Source organism: Myotis nattereri (assembly GCF_964212035.1).
Source record: "Myotis nattereri genome assembly, chromosome: 14".
NCBI lineage: Eukaryota > Metazoa > Chordata > Mammalia > Chiroptera > Vespertilionidae > Myotis > Myotis nattereri.
Window position 1 is genome coordinate 25813812 of NC_138089.1, and position 15889 is coordinate 25829700.

Below are 15889 nucleotides of genomic sequence, written 5' to 3' on the forward strand. Positions count from 1 at the left end.
ATCCCCAGTGAAGGGCAGGCAGGAGGCAGCTGATCAATAATTCTCTCATCACTGATGTTTCTATCTCTCTCTCCCTCTCCCTTCCTCTCTGAAATCATAAATATATTTTTACAGTTGACTTAAAAAACCAACAACATCCATTTCTTATGTGTGTCTCTTATGAATTCACTGAGGGCAAGGATCACACTTTTTACCTAGACTCTTCAGCACTTTTCCACAACAGACACTCCTACCTATTGTCAAAGGCTGTTAATGACCCACAGAGGCAACATATTTACAGGCAAAGAAAACAGGATGGTTTAATTTGTAGAGTCAAGAGTTGTTTGTTCTTGATTACAGCGTTCAACATGCAAATTACATTCACCTCTTGGTACAGAAATGGCACCCTGCCACTTCCCTGGGAGTTAACCCAGACAGAATTCTTCCTGGGCAACCCTTAACTATGTGTCTGCCAGCAATCGCCCTCTCTCACTTCTTACAGTGATACGTAAACTCTCTTATGCAGAATGACTGGGAAATGCTTTCATTCAACTGAGCAGCCATATACAGTATAGCACCATTGATTTGTCAATGGATTTGATGTATTCTGAACTCCAGATCAAGACCTCACATTATTTAGCCTGTTTTTAATGATCCCAAAGGCACTTGAGAATCCGGCAGTGTCTCACAGTCACTGATTTTCACTGGACAGTATTATGAGATAGCGAAGGTTTCCTAAGTCTGTCCTGGCCCTGGGTATTCACTCTGAAAAAGATTTATCTGAATAAGGTTTTGACACATTTGCTTTTTATGTCATTCTGTAGGCTCAAAATGAATACAGGGAGCTTCACTTTTTGCTCATCCATAGTTCTTAAATTTTCTGTAATGAAAATGTATTATTTGTGTAAAGAAAGTTATAAAAATACTAACAAAAATTAAAGGTAAAATGCAGGGTGTTTGGATCCCAAGAAAAAAGGAGTCTACTGTGGTTAGAAGTCAGGCTGACTACACATAATAATTAGGTATAATTGAAAACTCCTTTTCCAAAGACTGTATTTTTGCTAAGTTTTATATATTATCACTAGCTTGAGTTTTCCCCCTTTCTCTGACTTTCATTACTAGAGTCACCAGATGGAAAATTTAAAACATTTTAAAAATAGCTGTTTCTGGGTAAGTCACCCAGCACACAATCCTTGTGTTTCCTCTAGTTTCATACATAAAGGGGAACCGGCTCAGACAAGAATGATCCTTGCTGCACATCCGCCAGCTCATGCATCCTCCTTTTTATTCCGAGAGGCTCCTGCTCAAACGAAAGTTACAAGGTTAAGCGCTACTCCGAGTTTCTGACACAGCTAATTCCTGCTTGGTCTTCAAAAAATAGAGGTCTGTAATTCCTTTTTGAACATGCCTTCGAAGTGGAGGTCTTTGGCCATGAGTTCCTCTTCGACATCATCTAGGGCCCACTGGTGATCTGTCAGCTCCAAGGCTTCCCACTCTGTCTGCAAAGAAAGAGAACACCAGGGCAGGGAGAGGGGGCAGAAGGGCTGTTACTAAGAGCAGCGCTGATCTTTGTGAGCGTCTACTCTGGGCCAGGGGCTGGGTGAGGCTGTTTACATGTATAAGCTCAGGTGCTGCCATCCACCCCAAACCCCAATTTACAGACAAGGAGACAAAAGCTAAGAAAGGTAAAATATTTGTTTAAGGTCACCGGAGCTAGTAACTAATTACATTTCTCAAATAGTCTGTTAATGCTGAATACTTTGCCTTTAATTAGTGGGCTCTAAAAATATGCTTTGTGAAATTTAACATGCAAGACAAGTGTTAGTTCATGGGTGTGTTCTTTTAAATAACTGTAATTCACATGGCATAAAAGTCACTCATTTAATATATGCAACTTAGTGGTTTTTAACATATTCACAAAGACGTGCAACCATCACCACTACCTAATTCCAGAATACTTCCATCAGGTTTCAGAAAAAGAAACTTCCTATCAAATAGCAGACACTCCTCTTTATCCCTTTCCCCCAACCTCTTCAAATTACTCTACTTTCTGTATCTTTGGATTCATCTAGTCTACACATCATACACGCCCTGTTGTTACTGGTTTCTTTCACTTAGCATGCTTTTAAGGTTCCTCCCTAATTGTACCAGGATTCAGTACTCGTCCCTTTTGATGGCTGAATAATATTCCATTGTATACATTCCATTGTCTAGACATTGTGCACATATACCAAAATGCTCCATTTTGTTTTTCTGTTCATCAGATGATGGACATTTGGATTGTTTATATTTTGACTATTATAAATAGTACTTTGAATACTCTTGTATAAGTTTTTGTGTGGACATAGGTTTTTAGTTTTCTTGGGTATTTACCTAAGCATGGAATTGCTAGGTCATATGGTAACTATCTTTAACTTTTGAAGAAAGTGGCTTCATCATTACCACCGTACATGAGAGTTTCAATTTCTCCACATCCTTGTCAACACTTGTTATTGTCCATCCTCTTTTATTACTGAGTGGGTGTGAAGTGGTGTCTCTTTGTGGTTTTGATTTGCATCTTCCTTTCTAATCTGAATGCCTTTTTATTTCTTTTCCTGGACTAACTTTCCTGGCTAGACCTGCAGTACAGTGTTGAATAGTAGTGGCAAGAATGGACATTCTTGTCTTGTTCCTGATCTTAGAGGAAAAGCTTTCAATATGAGTATAGGTATTTCATAGATACCTTTCACCAAGATGAGCAAGTTCCCTTCTATTCCTAGTTCTTATGATGAAAAATTAGTGAACTTCTGCTGTACAAAAATTACACTCGATTTTATAAATTATAAAATCATTTCATGAAAAGGCTCTAGGGACTGAATTTTTTAATGAAATTTTCATCTGATGTCTACAGGGTATAAAAGTTAAAAAATATTCCAAATGTTTACAGTGCCTCTGATTGGACTGTTTTTACAGCATCATTTAGTGTAGAATGAATTTGGTGAGCATTTAAAAACTAGAAAAAGTACCAAGAATCTCAAATTTACTTAGATGATTCCCTCAGGAGAAAGAGACATGTAAACTAAAATACATTTTTTACTAAATTTAAATAATGGAATAATGGACACTACACTCACTTCAGAGAACCCATCTTTAAAGTTACTCTGAATGCCTTTTGGAGCTCCAGTGAAGCTGGAAGAAGTGAGTGTACCTTGAAAGCTTTGTTGGTGTCTGCGGGCATGGCCATGGCTGCTCCAGTCATCTGCTCCTGCATCATCCGTGATTGGTCAGCGGCTGCAGAGTAAGATGCACCTATATGAGCCCCAAGGCTTAGCAGCAGCCTGTATGCCTGGGAGGAACGGTCCTTACACAAAACTGCCAGATGCTCAGTAGTGGGTAAGAGAGCCATATTACACATTCACTGACTGGCCCTACCTTGCACTGGCTGTGTGACTCCAGAAAAGTCACTTTACTTCTCGTGAAAAATGGGGGTGATAATAGCAGGAGAAGAAAGGTAACTAAGAAAGCACTAAACTTTACCTCAAATTTAAACAATAACAACAGCCACCAGTTACTGAACAACTACTATATGCCAAATACTTCACTAGGTACTTAACCGATTCTACCTCATCTACTCCTAACAACAAACCCTGAAGTTAATTATTAAGGTCCCTATTTTACATCAGAGGATTAGAAAGGTAAAGTAATTTGCCTGAGTTCTCAGCCATTAAGTGAAACAGTTAGGACAAGTACTGGCAAGAAATCTCATCAATGCACTAACTGATCAAACCAGGCCTTCTTTCAGCTTCCATTCTGCAGGCTTATATTGATGGTGTGGATCCCTCATTTGAGGATATCAGACTGTTAGGGACTACATCTTGTCCCTGTTATTGCCAGGGAGATCTCACATCTTCAGTTTGACCCTGGAATTTTTAAGACTGTTTTCAGAATACCTCAGAAACTTAGTAGTTTAAAGAATGAAGGACTGTATTTGACTATGCTAACAAATAGCACAGCCTACATGATTTTTTTGACTCTGGCATGGATGATTCATCTATCAGAGTATTTGCTTATTAAACCTGATGTGCTCCTTACCATTATCTTGGCCCAAAATCAGAGAGTAAATGCTCCGAAGCCCAAAGACATTGAGGAAATACCAGGATGCAGAACTCACCCTAAAGCAAAAATAAAGCAACGTAGGGAGTTATGTCAGAACTAATGCAATTCATACTTTTCTAACACCCAAAGTTGTCCAGAGTATGTAAGAAATCAGCGGGGGTAAGCTATATTCATTTAAAGCACAACCAAAGAAGAAATACAAGTTGTGAAGGCAATGTTACAAATAGTTATAGCTGACTGCAGGTAAAGTGCCACTTAGAGCTATGTAATAAATTCTGCCTTCAGTAGCAGAAACTGAACTCACAACTGGTGTGCTTCCATTTAATCAGGGACTGTAAGCTTTGCTTAATTTTCCTTTCTACATAATGGGTTTTCAGACCATTCATTATTTAATAAAAACACACTTGCTATAAATAATGAATGCAAACAATGCAGAAGTACATACAATAAGAAGTTCTGACTCCCAACTTGTAGATCTACATCTAACAGTAAGCTAGTTGTATACCCACGTTCCAGTCTCCTTTGTCCACACAAGCATGTCAGTCACAGATGCTGAGAAAAGATTTAAAAAAGTTTTTCTTGCACATAAAGTTTTTGCTTGGCCCAAATGAGTCTGGAAGGTCGAGGTTTAGTAGTCATGCTACTTACAGTAACTATCGCTTTTCTCCTCTAGTGGAATTGTGCACAGCCAAGACTCTCTAGCACCCAGTCTGGCCTGCCCCTCTCATACAGCCACTGGTTTGCTCACTTCAGGCAAGTTACCACTGGAAGTTACCCATTCTTCTCCTCTTGCCTGGCTTCCTTTTTTTGTTGTTAATCCTCACTAGAGAGTATTTTCCCATTGATTTTTAGGGAGAGTGGAAGAGAGGGAAAGAGAGAAATATCGATGTGAGAGAAACACATCGACTGGTTGCCTCTTGCACATGCCCCGACCAGGGCCCAGGCTGCGGAGGACCCTGCAACTGATTCGAACCCAGGACCCTTTGGTCCACAGGCCAATGCTCTATCCACTGAGCCAAACCGGCTAGGGTTGGCTTCCTTTTTAATGCCAGTCTCTGGGAAGCCACAGACAAAACAGTCTGGAGAGACCAAATGAAGAAGCGCTACTGGGTTCTACATGTGGTAGCAGTGTTCTATGAGCCTTTCAAATTTTGTGTTTTATTACTCTGCTATAAAAAATAGTGGTAAATAAGACATGAGTGCTGTACTTGGACAGACAGTGTGGTCAAATCTCAATTTCTCCACTTATTTCATAGGGTTGCTATGAGGATAAAAATAAGATAATATGTAGAAAGCACCTAGTACAGTGCCTGGTACCAATGAAAAGGTTTAATGTTATTATCAGTAGTAATGTATTTTGGAAAAAGTAATACAAACATCTACTCCCATATGCTCCAGGGCATTGCTAAAAGGTCTGTCTAGCTTTATCTTTTAACTTTTTGGGAATACATACATCTACCCCTGCACTCCTAAGACCCCAGCACCTAGAGAAAAGAGGCTAAAACCTTCTCTCCTTTTGTAAGACTCAGAGAAAGTCCTTACCAGGATGCATCTAATGTGAGTAATTCAATTCCTTGCTGTAGCATCGGCTTAAAACGGAGGGTCAGGGGAAATGGGACCTTAGCTGCAAAGAAAGAAAAGTTCATAATCAGTCCCAGCTTCTTGATTTTTAGAAGAGTGAAACTGTGAATGCATCTTTCTTTCCCTGAAGAGGTGGGAACTCCGGACCATACAGAGTTTGGCAAAAGATTCCCACAAGGAAATTTGTCACTTTCTGGAGAAATACATCCAATGTCAGTCACTCTTCCTTGAATACTAGCTTCTCTATTGCTTAAGAAGCAGGGACTTGCGGACTGAAAGGTCCCAGGTTCGATTCCGGTCAAGGGCATGTACCTGGGTTGCGGGCACATCCCCAGTGGGAGATGTGCAGGAGGCAGCTGATCGATGTTTCTCTTTCATCGATGTTTCTAACTCTCTATCTCTCTCCCTTCCTCTCTGTAAAAAATCAATAAAATATATTTAAAAAAAAAAAAAAAAAAAAAAAGAAGCAGGGACTCAAACTGAGCTGTGACCTAAAAATCTCAAAAGAAACATGCACTAATGTGTTAAACATAAAGTGGAGTATATATACACAGAGAACTACATTACTAAGAAGCCGAATTAATTCAAATCAAATAAAAACTTATAAACAAATAGACAAACGACTCACCCCAACATCTAGAAAATGAAGTAAAAATATAAATGGGCTTCCCTTTATCCTACTCAACTAGAACACTAAATTAGTTTCAGATACAAACTAGCAAGCCACTCGTTTGAATCCCTATTAGTAAAAAAGCATTGATATTATGAACTTACAATCAGTTTGTAATAAGAGCCATAAAATCATAGCATATTAATGCTTTTGCTGTTCAAAGGATGTTGTTACCAGTTTCCACTACAGAACACAGGACTCATGATGGTAGCACTTCGATTTCTCGGAACAGGGAGAAGGGAAAGGAGCACAGGTGAAATACAACCTGAGTCTTCTCAGTGGTGACTTACTTGTGACAAAGCCTGAGAATGTCATGTTGATCCATCCGCCAATAAGAATCATAGGGAGAACGTTTGTTACATTGCCTTTCATCATGTCTGTTAGCATAGTGGGATCTAAGACAAAAACACAGAGACCACTACATTTTACCACTGCTGGCAGGGGCTTCCTCCTGATTCTGTCAATTTTAAATTTATTTGATAAAGTAATACAAGTTCATTGTAAAAAATTCAAATGACATACAAACAGGATGTAGATGGTTCCCCTGAGCCCACTCTCTAACATTTTGAACTGTTTCACATCCTTCCATCACTTTATTTACACACACAGAGTGGTTTCTCTCCATATAGGCACAACAGAGGGATACTACGCTTACTCTTCTTTTTTTTTGGTTTTGTTTTTTAGGTTCACCGGAGGATATGTTTATTGATTTTAGAGAGAGAGGGAGAGAAAGAAACATCGATGTGAGAAATACTGATCGGTTCCCTTCTATACCCAACCAGGGATCAAACCTGCAACCTAGGTTATGTGCTCTGACTGGGAATCAAACCCACAACATTTTGATGTACAGAATGACGCTCCAACCAACTGAGCCACCAGGCCAGGGCACTATTCTGCTTCTTAATTTAAAAAAATTAATATGTTGTGAATGCTATTTCCACATTGGTATAATAACTCTCTCATTATTTTTAATGTCTGCATAGGAATCCGCAATGTGGTCACAGGCATCACTACTGGGTGAACCTATATATCAGTGATGGCAAACCTTTTGAGCTCGGCGTGTCAGCATTTTGAAAACCCCTAACTTAATTCTGGTGCCGTGTCACATATAGAAATTTTTTGATATTTGCAACCATAGTAAAACAAAGATTTATATTTTTGATATTTATTTTATATATTTAAATGCCATTTAACAAAGAAAAATCAACCAAAAAAATGAGTTCACGTGTCACCTCTGACACGCGTGTCATAGGTTCGCCGTCACTGCTATAGATTGTTTCCAATTTTTTTTTTGCCAATAAACAATGCCATCAACAACCACCTTGTACATAAGTCTGCATATTTTTGTTGATACTGTCAGACTGTCCTTCAAAAATAGTGAGAGACCCTCACTTCCCATGACCTTGACAGTAGCAACTTTGGTCAAGCTTTCAATCTTTGCCAATTTAATGGGCTATAAAGGACATCTTGTTTTAATTTGCATTCCATAGATTTTAGTAGGTCAAGCATCTTTTTGTAAATTTATTGGTTTCTTTTGTTTATTGTAGGTTTTCTGAAAGATTTATATTAACTTCTGTTTGGGTTTAAAATAGCTGGTAATTTCACCTAAAGAAATGGATACTAAAATGAGAGGACAGTCAATATGGGATAATAGCCGAACTGGTTTGGCTCAGTGGATAGAGCGTCGGCCTGCGGACTCAAGGGTCCGAGGTTCGATTCCGGTCAAGGGCATGTACCCTGGTTGCAGGCACATCCCCAGTGGGGGGCGTGCAGGAGGTAGCTGATTGATCTCTCTCATCAATATTTCTAACTCTCTATCCCTCTCCCTTCTTCTCTGTAAAAAATCAATAAAACATATTTAAAAAAAAATATGGGATAATAAATTTTGTTTCACTTTAAAGATGCTGTGTTTTTCACATGACAGGGATCAGTGAAAGTAAGAAATCTATGAGTAAAAATTGTAGGATGGCCAATAGCTGGTCTGGGGAAGTAGAGAGAGCAGTGCTGTGTGGCCATCTGTCAGCAACAGGAGCCAGGCACTGGGTGGGAGCCCCAGCTTTTCCAACTGTGCTCAGTGGAGCCCTGGGTCCTGAGTAACAGCAAAGGGAAGAGACCCACAGACGATGGCTCTAGTTCTTTCAATCCCTTAGCTGAGAGCTCTTTCTTTCTTTATTTTTATTTTATTTTTTAAAAATTTATTTGAGAGAGAGAGAGAGAGAGAGAGGAAGGGAAAAAGAGAGAAAAACATCGATTTTTTTTTTGGTTCCACTTATGCATTCATTGGTTGACTCTTGTATGTGCCCTGACAGGGATCGAACCCACCAACTTAAGTGTTATCAGGACAATACTCTAACCAACTGAGCTACCCAGCCAGGGCGTGAGAGCTCTCTCTCTTTTTTTTTTTTTTGGTTAATCCTCACCCGAGGATATTTTTTTCCATTGCTTTTCAGAGAGTGGAAGAAAGGGAGGGAGAGAGAAAGAGAAAAACATTGATGTGAGAGAGACACATTGACTGGTTGCCTCCCCCACACACCCCAACCAGGGATCGGGAGCAAACTGCAACCCAGGTATGTACCCTTGACTGGGAATCGAGTCTGAGACCCCTTGGTGCACGGGCGGATGCTCTAACCACTGAGAAACACCAGCCAGGGCCTGAGAGCTCTGTTTTAGATCCACTTTATATTTTGGAGTTACCAGAACATTTATTTGGAAAAGAGAACACTACTTCTGCAGATTGCTATACTAGATGATATCTACGGTCCCTTACGGTTACTATCTTCAACAATTTAACACTGAAATCAAATGACACATTCTAACTCCCTCCTCCCCCCACTCATGTTAAAAATCTTCCTTAAAGATGAGAGAAACGAATAAACATACCAGTCATAGGAGAAGGAGGTACTACCTTCCTTTTAGTTTTTTTGAAAAATCCATCCTCTGGGTTGTTGAAATAATATTTTCGTGTCAGGAAAGACTAGTAGGAAAAAAAAGAGCTTTTTAAATCTTAAAACTGTGACATAGCAAACTGTAAAATTATTCCCCAGAGGTTTGGTCAGAAGGCCCTTGGAATATGCTGTTACACTAAGAGCTGACAGCCCACTTGGCAGCTGAGCTGACATTTTAGCTGAGTCACATTTAAAAACAATTTTCTAAGAAGGATGAGGTCACAATGACAGCAAACACCATCAGGCCACAGCTTAATTCCTGACTTGCCAGCCTTCAGTTTTCCCCAAAGAGTCCCCTTATAAAACATTCTGATATCTACTGCCTTCAACAGTGAATCTTGGTACTTTAAATAAAAGATAAATGAGTACCTGTTTGGGAATGTATTTTCCATTTTCCCTGAGGACTCTGCTTCGAATTAGGACTTGACTGAAAAATACAACCAAGACAATGAGATTTTTATAAAAGCGAAACACTAGAAGAAAACTAGAGAATAAAGTAGAAGACCTATTTAAACACAAGAGAGGGCCTATTTGGCCACAGTCCGGTATGGAAACTTTTCAAACTACAGGTATCCTTAAAACCAATCTAACAACCCCCAAATCAGGTTTTCAAAAGAGCATTTTTCAGAAGTGACTGTGTTTCTGAACAAAGATGTCTGAAGAAGGCACATTTGGAACACTCACCTTTCTCTTAATTTATGGGTTAAGAAGGCACTTTCTCTGAGTGAAAAGAGTAGCAGTTGGATGCTTCTCAGATGATTTGGAGGCAGGAGGAGGGAGGAAGGGTGAGGATTGAGGGAATTTTTTAAGTCCCAAAGAGAAATGAGTACAGGACTTGACAGGGTTGCTATCTGACAGACAACAAATAGAAATCCCACCCAGTACTCAGACGGTTAGTAAGCTCTCAATAAACATTTATTAAATAAACTAACAAGTGAAATTATTTGGTGATATTTTAACATAATTGATCATTAAAGATAACAGTGCAATACAAGTGGGTAGTGCTAAGCTACAAATAGTAAACAGAATAGTGATCAAAATACTAATTTTTTTTTGGTTTTCAAAAGCTTTTAAAAAATTTACTGATTTTAGAGAGAAGGGAGAGATAGAGAAACATTGATTTGTTGTTTCACTTATTGGTTAATTCTTGTACGTGCCCTGAGGATCAAACCAGGAACCTTGGCGTATTGGGACAACACTCTAACCATCTGAGCTACCGGGCAAGGGCATTCAAAAGTTGTCTTAATTGGCGGGCTTGAGGGGGAGCCTACTTAGCTTAATGGAAATCTTTCTTGAAAAGTGGGGAAAAAGATTGCAACAGAAATGAACACAAGAAAACTGTGCTTGGTTTTCTCTCTACTCCTCAGTATAAGCCACCTGCTCTAAGAAGTAGGTCAATACCCTTAGGATCTCCTTGTCATGTTCTAGCTTTCTCCATACGCTGGGAATTCTCTAGTGCCCCTCTCCTTCACCTTCTTCAAGCTCCGCCTTTTCTATGAAACTCTTCCCAATGCCTGGTGCCCTCATGCAATTCTCTCTGGTGTTCCTCCTCCTGACCTCGTTGTACTATACGGTTGACTGTTCCATACACAGGCTTACAGAGGTGACATGTAATATGTCCTGTTCCCTGGGAGCTAGTCTAAAGCTACTCAAAGTGTGACCTATGTACCAATGCTGCTATGTGATAAGGGTTTAGAAAAGTTTATACTTTGACATTGTTATAAGATCCAAATACGCGATCAAAATATTTTACAAAAGCATCAGTCTGTGATAGATTGGAAATTAAAAAATTAAATCAAGGCAAGCTTTAATTATCCTGTATATTATAAGCACTCACTTTCTTAAACTGAGATTCACAGATGTATTCTCTGAGATTTGCAAACCCTACAAGAAATTTTTAATTTTGCATTTTCATTTCCACTAATATCTAAAACTAAGTCCTAGTACTGACTATAAAGATAAAGCTTTTCTTCACAGTGGTAATTTGCAACTGAAAGACATTTTCTTAAAAGTTTAGTTTTTAAAGTTATTATTTCTCAAAGTGGAGTTCCATATCCTCAAAGATCAGGGTGTTTTTGTTGTTGTTTTTTTTCCTTTCAAAGAGTCAGTATATTGCTGTAGCCGGATTAGCTCAGTGGATAGAGCATCGGCCTGCGGACTCAAAGGTCCCAGGTTCGATTCCGGTCAAGGGCATGTACCTTGGTTGCGGGCACATCCTCACTAGGGAGTGTGCAGGAGGCAGCTGATCGATGTTTCTCTCTCATCGATGTTTCTAACTCTCTATCCCTCTCCCCTCCTCTCTGTAAAAAAATCAATAAAATATATTTTTAAAAAAAAAGAGTCAGTATATTCTTCAAGCTTGAGAACTACTTTTTACATACATTCTATCCTTAAATATGGTCGAATAAATTTTATTTATGCATTTTTCAGTTTTGGTTTAATACATTTTAGAAAATTTTAATAAGTTTCGAGGCAGTAAAAGCTTAATAATTTATGAAACCCAACATTCCATTTGTGATCATTCAGGTTATTGGAAACTTATACTGTATTTAGAGGAATGTTTTACAATTAAAAGACATCTTTTGCCTTGGACTTCGGCCAGTTCAGAATCATGTGGTCAGCATTCTACTCAGGTTCAAATGATGACCTGGAGGGGTATAGTTATACCATGTCAGAGATGGCATGACTTCACTTAAGGGATGGAGCAATTATGACCAGAAATGTTGAGTTGTCTTTAAAGCAGTGGTTCTTCATGTAAGTGGCACTGCCCTCTAGAGGGCCTAATGGAAACCTGTGGAATTTAGAGTGTCAAAGTTAGGGGATGGAGAGAAAACACACAACTAAGTATTCCTCAGTGCTGGGGACAGATGTGCAATACAAAGAACTGTCCCATGTCTCACACTACTTGTGATATCTCATCAAACTGGTTCTAATTATCTGAGCCTCAAACCTAATTCCATTTTTTGCAATGGTTGAGAGGGACGATATTTACAGATACTGAATTTCCAGATACACAACCAGCCTATAAATATAGGAAACACTGCACTTTGTTGTGTTCAGGACTTTATCAAGGGTAGTTCACCACTTAGGAAAATCACATCCAAACACTGCCTTCTCTTACATCTAAGTAGCTAACACAATGTATCAGCCTACAATGGAATCTGCCCCAATTTATAGGGATTTTATAGCTAGGTGATTGCATCTGACTTCTCCAGTACATCTTCTCTAGGACTGTTATGCACAAGTACTTACAAAACAGAATTTAAGTTACCTACCTTTTATTTCTCATGATTGTTGCCTTTATGTAAAGCAAGCATGTCAAACTCGTGGCCGGAGGGCTGCATGCCTCCTTTATTTAAATGAGGCATGTGGTCTGCTGGCCGTGAGCGAGTTTGACATGCTTGCTGTAAAGCGTTATGTGCCTCTTTTTTTTTTTTTTTTTTTTAATATTCTTGTATAGAGTGCATCAACAGTGAATTTCACTTTGGGTTATAAAAGGGAGTTTTGGGTCTGATATCATTCAGCGTCATCACTCTGAAATCACATATTGAACCCAGTGCAAAAACTGTGGTGGAGAATCTATGACAGCAGGAATTGTAGTCAAGAGAATTTAATTTGGGAGTGAGACTGTCCTGGGTTCAAGTACAGGCGCAATATTTTACTATTTGGTTATTTAGGGAAGGCTACTTAACTTTCCCAGGCTCCCTTTTTTTCACTTTTTAAAAAAAAATATATTTTATTGATTTTTTACAGAGAGGAAGGGAGAGAGATAGAGAGTTAGAAACATCGATGAGAGAGAAACATCGATCAGCCGCCTCCCGTACATCCCCCACTGGGGATGTGCCCGCAACCCAGGTACATGCCCTTGACCGGAATCGAACCTGGGACCTTTCAGTCCGTAAGCTGACGCTCTATCCACTGAGCCAAACCGGTTTCGGCTCTTTTTTTCAAAAGTAAAAATGATTCAGGATTATCTATCTCAGTGTTAATTTGAAGGTAAAATGAGAACAATTTATTGGTATCAATACATAAATAAATGCTGACTGAGCTCTCTCCACTTTACATCTTTTTGTTTGTGTGTTTTTTAATCCTCCCCTGAGGATATTTTTTCCATTGATTTTTAGAGAGTGTGGAAGGAAGGAGGAGGGGGAAGGGAGAGAAAATGAAAGGGAGGGAAGGACAGCAAGAGAGGGAGGGGGAGGCAGGGAGGAAGAGAGGAAAAGGGAGGTAGAGGGAGAGAGATAGAGAAACATCCATGTGAGAGAGAGACATTGATTGATTGCCTGCAACTGAGGGACCCCGGCCAGGGCTACTTAACATCTTTCTATAGCCTCCCTTCCTGTGGTGAACTGACTTCTTAACGTTATCTACAGGAGGTTGGTTCGGTCAGTTCTGAAACTGATGCCAAAGAAAAGTCGGTGGTATAGTGGGAAGCTCCACACTTGGGAACCAGAAGACTTGGTGTTAAGTCCTGGATGTCACTGTCTGTGACCATGGGACCTCTTAACCCTTAGTTTCTATAAAATGGCTCAGTGGTTGAGCATCGACCTATGAACCAGGAGGTTATGGTTCGATTCCCGGTCAGGGCACATGCCCGGGATATGGGTTTGATCCCCAGTGTGGGGCGTGCAGGAAGCATGCAGATCGATGATTCTCTCTCTCCCTCTGAAATCAACACAAATATATCTTTAAAACAAAAATTTAAAAAAAGGAACAGCATCTACCAGAGTTGTTTTGAATTTTAAATAAGTTAATGAATATAAGTGCTTAGCATAGACTAAGTGCTTAATAAATGTTGGTTTATTATTATTGTTATTCTCAGCATAACTGGAAAGCACAGCTGAAAACGACAGCAGTCCTTTCCAAACTTCAGCATTCTCATTTCATGGTTATTATTTTTATCTTATTTACCTAGCACTTGTACTATTAAAAACGTAGTATTTTCTACGCATCAACTTTTCTACTTATATAAGTTTTAAAAGAAATCTTTAAATTACCAGCAAATGCAAAACCAGTATTACCTCCACAAATAGGAAGTAACTTAAAAATAAATACAATAAAAACAAAACACAATTATTAAATTTTAGCTGCATACTGTTGCCTGTTGAAAGTCCTGAGCCTGAAGCTTGCTTGCTCTTTGTTAAGAAGGGAGATTAAGCCCTAGCCGGTTTGGCTCAGTGGATAGAGCCTCGGCCTTCGGACTGAAGGGTCCCAGGTTCCATTCCGGACAAGGGCATATGCCTGGGTTTCGGGCTCCATCCCCAGTGTGGGGCGTGCAGGAGGCAGCCGATCGATGATTCTCTCTCATCATTGATGTTTCTATCTCTCTATCCCTCTCCCTTCCTCTCTGAAATCAATAAAAATATATCTTTAAAAAATGGTTAAAAAAAAGGGAAGATTAATAAGTACAAGTGTTAAAGACATACTAACATTTACCTAAGGTAAACTCTGAAAATAGTTGTAACGACTGACTGAAAATGTTCACTTTAATATGGAGGGGCACACGTCTAGATACCACATCATCTCAAATGACCTCTCTCGACAAATATTGTAATAAAGCACAGGAGGAAGAATCTGCCCTCACTCCAGCAGGGAAAATGATAATCACCATCCCTCACATCTCTGTAGTTTTGTTTGCCAAGCTCTTGGGTAGTTGGTACCGCAGCTAACCACCACTGTAGTTTGGTAAGACGAGTATAATCACACCTACCTTACCTATAGTTCATAGATAAGGCTGGCGACTAGCCTAACAAAATTAATAGCAACATCACTTTGGAACACTTGATTCGTCCCAGCTAAGGGCTTTATAGACATGATCTAAAATTTAATCCTCGCCCCTGCCCTAGGAGGCATATCCTGTTAGCATCCACATTTGACAGATGACGAAAGGGAAACACAGGAGGTAACTCAGCCCAGGGGGTTACCCCGCCAGCGGGAGCGCGATGTGGAAATCGGGGTAAACGGACAGAACCCCCGCACTTTCTTGCTCAAGGTCACGGGGGAGTGAGGTCGCCGGGTCCGGAGGGCGCTGACCTGTCGGAGACTTGTTCCTGGGTGAGCTTTTTGTCGCTCTGCAGCAGGATGGACACGTAGTGGCGGATCATGCCCACGAAGAAGGTGATGATCACGATGGGCAGGACCACCCAGAGGCGGATGTTGGAGTCGAGCAGCAGCTCCGGCCCCGCCATTTTCACACAGCGCCAGCTCCCGACCCGGTGTCGCTGGGTTTCTCCTCCCACCACGGGCGCCGGGCTCCCACTCTAGCTCGCCTCCGAGCCTTCTCACGCCCTCAGCCTGGCGGGCGCGGGATCCCACTGCAGGTTCAGTCCCGGCGTACTGACCCTCGCCGGGCCGCGCGGCCGCCCACTTCCGGCGCGGAAACCTGAAGTCACGGCGCGGCGCGGCGCACCTCGGTGACGTCAAGGCGCGTCGCTCCGCGCGGGAAAGTCTTAAACGAGAGGCGGCGCCAGCCAGTCGGCGGGTGTTTGGAGCTGCGCTCGTCGTTTCTCGAGGCTTCGCTCGCCTGCGGCCTGGCCTGTAGGCCTCGGTCAAGGTCGGCCTTTCCCTCCGGGGCTCCGCGCCCTATCTCGGCTTCCTCACCTGCCCTGTCGTTGGATAG

At 40.7% G+C, this 15889-nt stretch overlaps 1 protein-coding gene across 2 annotated transcripts; it reads right to left on the reverse strand.

Moving 5' to 3' along the window:
* Window positions 1-273: 273 nt before the first annotated feature.
* Window positions 274-15646, reverse strand: EMC3 (ER membrane protein complex subunit 3). Of its 2 annotated transcripts, XM_081105684.1 has the most exons (9): window positions 15304-15646; window positions 9640-9697; window positions 9206-9299; window positions 6616-6720; window positions 5617-5698; window positions 4051-4130; window positions 3167-3249; window positions 1388-1478; window positions 274-1279 (listed from the first exon to the last, which is right to left on the reverse strand). In XM_081105684.1, the coding sequence occupies exons 1-9, from the start codon at window positions 15456-15458 to the stop codon at window positions 1248-1250; spliced, it is 780 nt and encodes a 259-aa protein (XP_080961810.1). In that variant the 5' UTR covers window positions 15459-15646; the 3' UTR covers window positions 274-1247. The 2 variants fall into 2 exon arrangements, with proteins under 2 accessions (XP_080961810.1, XP_080961809.1); XM_081105683.1 differs by having other exon boundaries at window positions 1247-1478.
* Between the last annotated feature and the right edge of the window lie 243 nt (window positions 15647-15889).

Coding starts and splice junctions, on each gene's coding strand:
- EMC3 (XM_081105683.1), bottom strand. CDS start 15,458: ATGGCGGGGCCGGAGCTGCTGCTCGACTCCAACATCCGCCTCTGGGTG. Junction 6,721..9,205: donor ACCTCCTTCTCCTATGACTG/GTATGTTTATTC, acceptor TTTTTGTCTTAG/ATCCCACTATGCTAACAGAC. Junction 1,479..3,166: donor ACACCAACAAAGCTTTCAAG/GTACACTCACTT, acceptor CTTTCTTTGCAG/ACAGAGTGGGAAGCCTTGGA.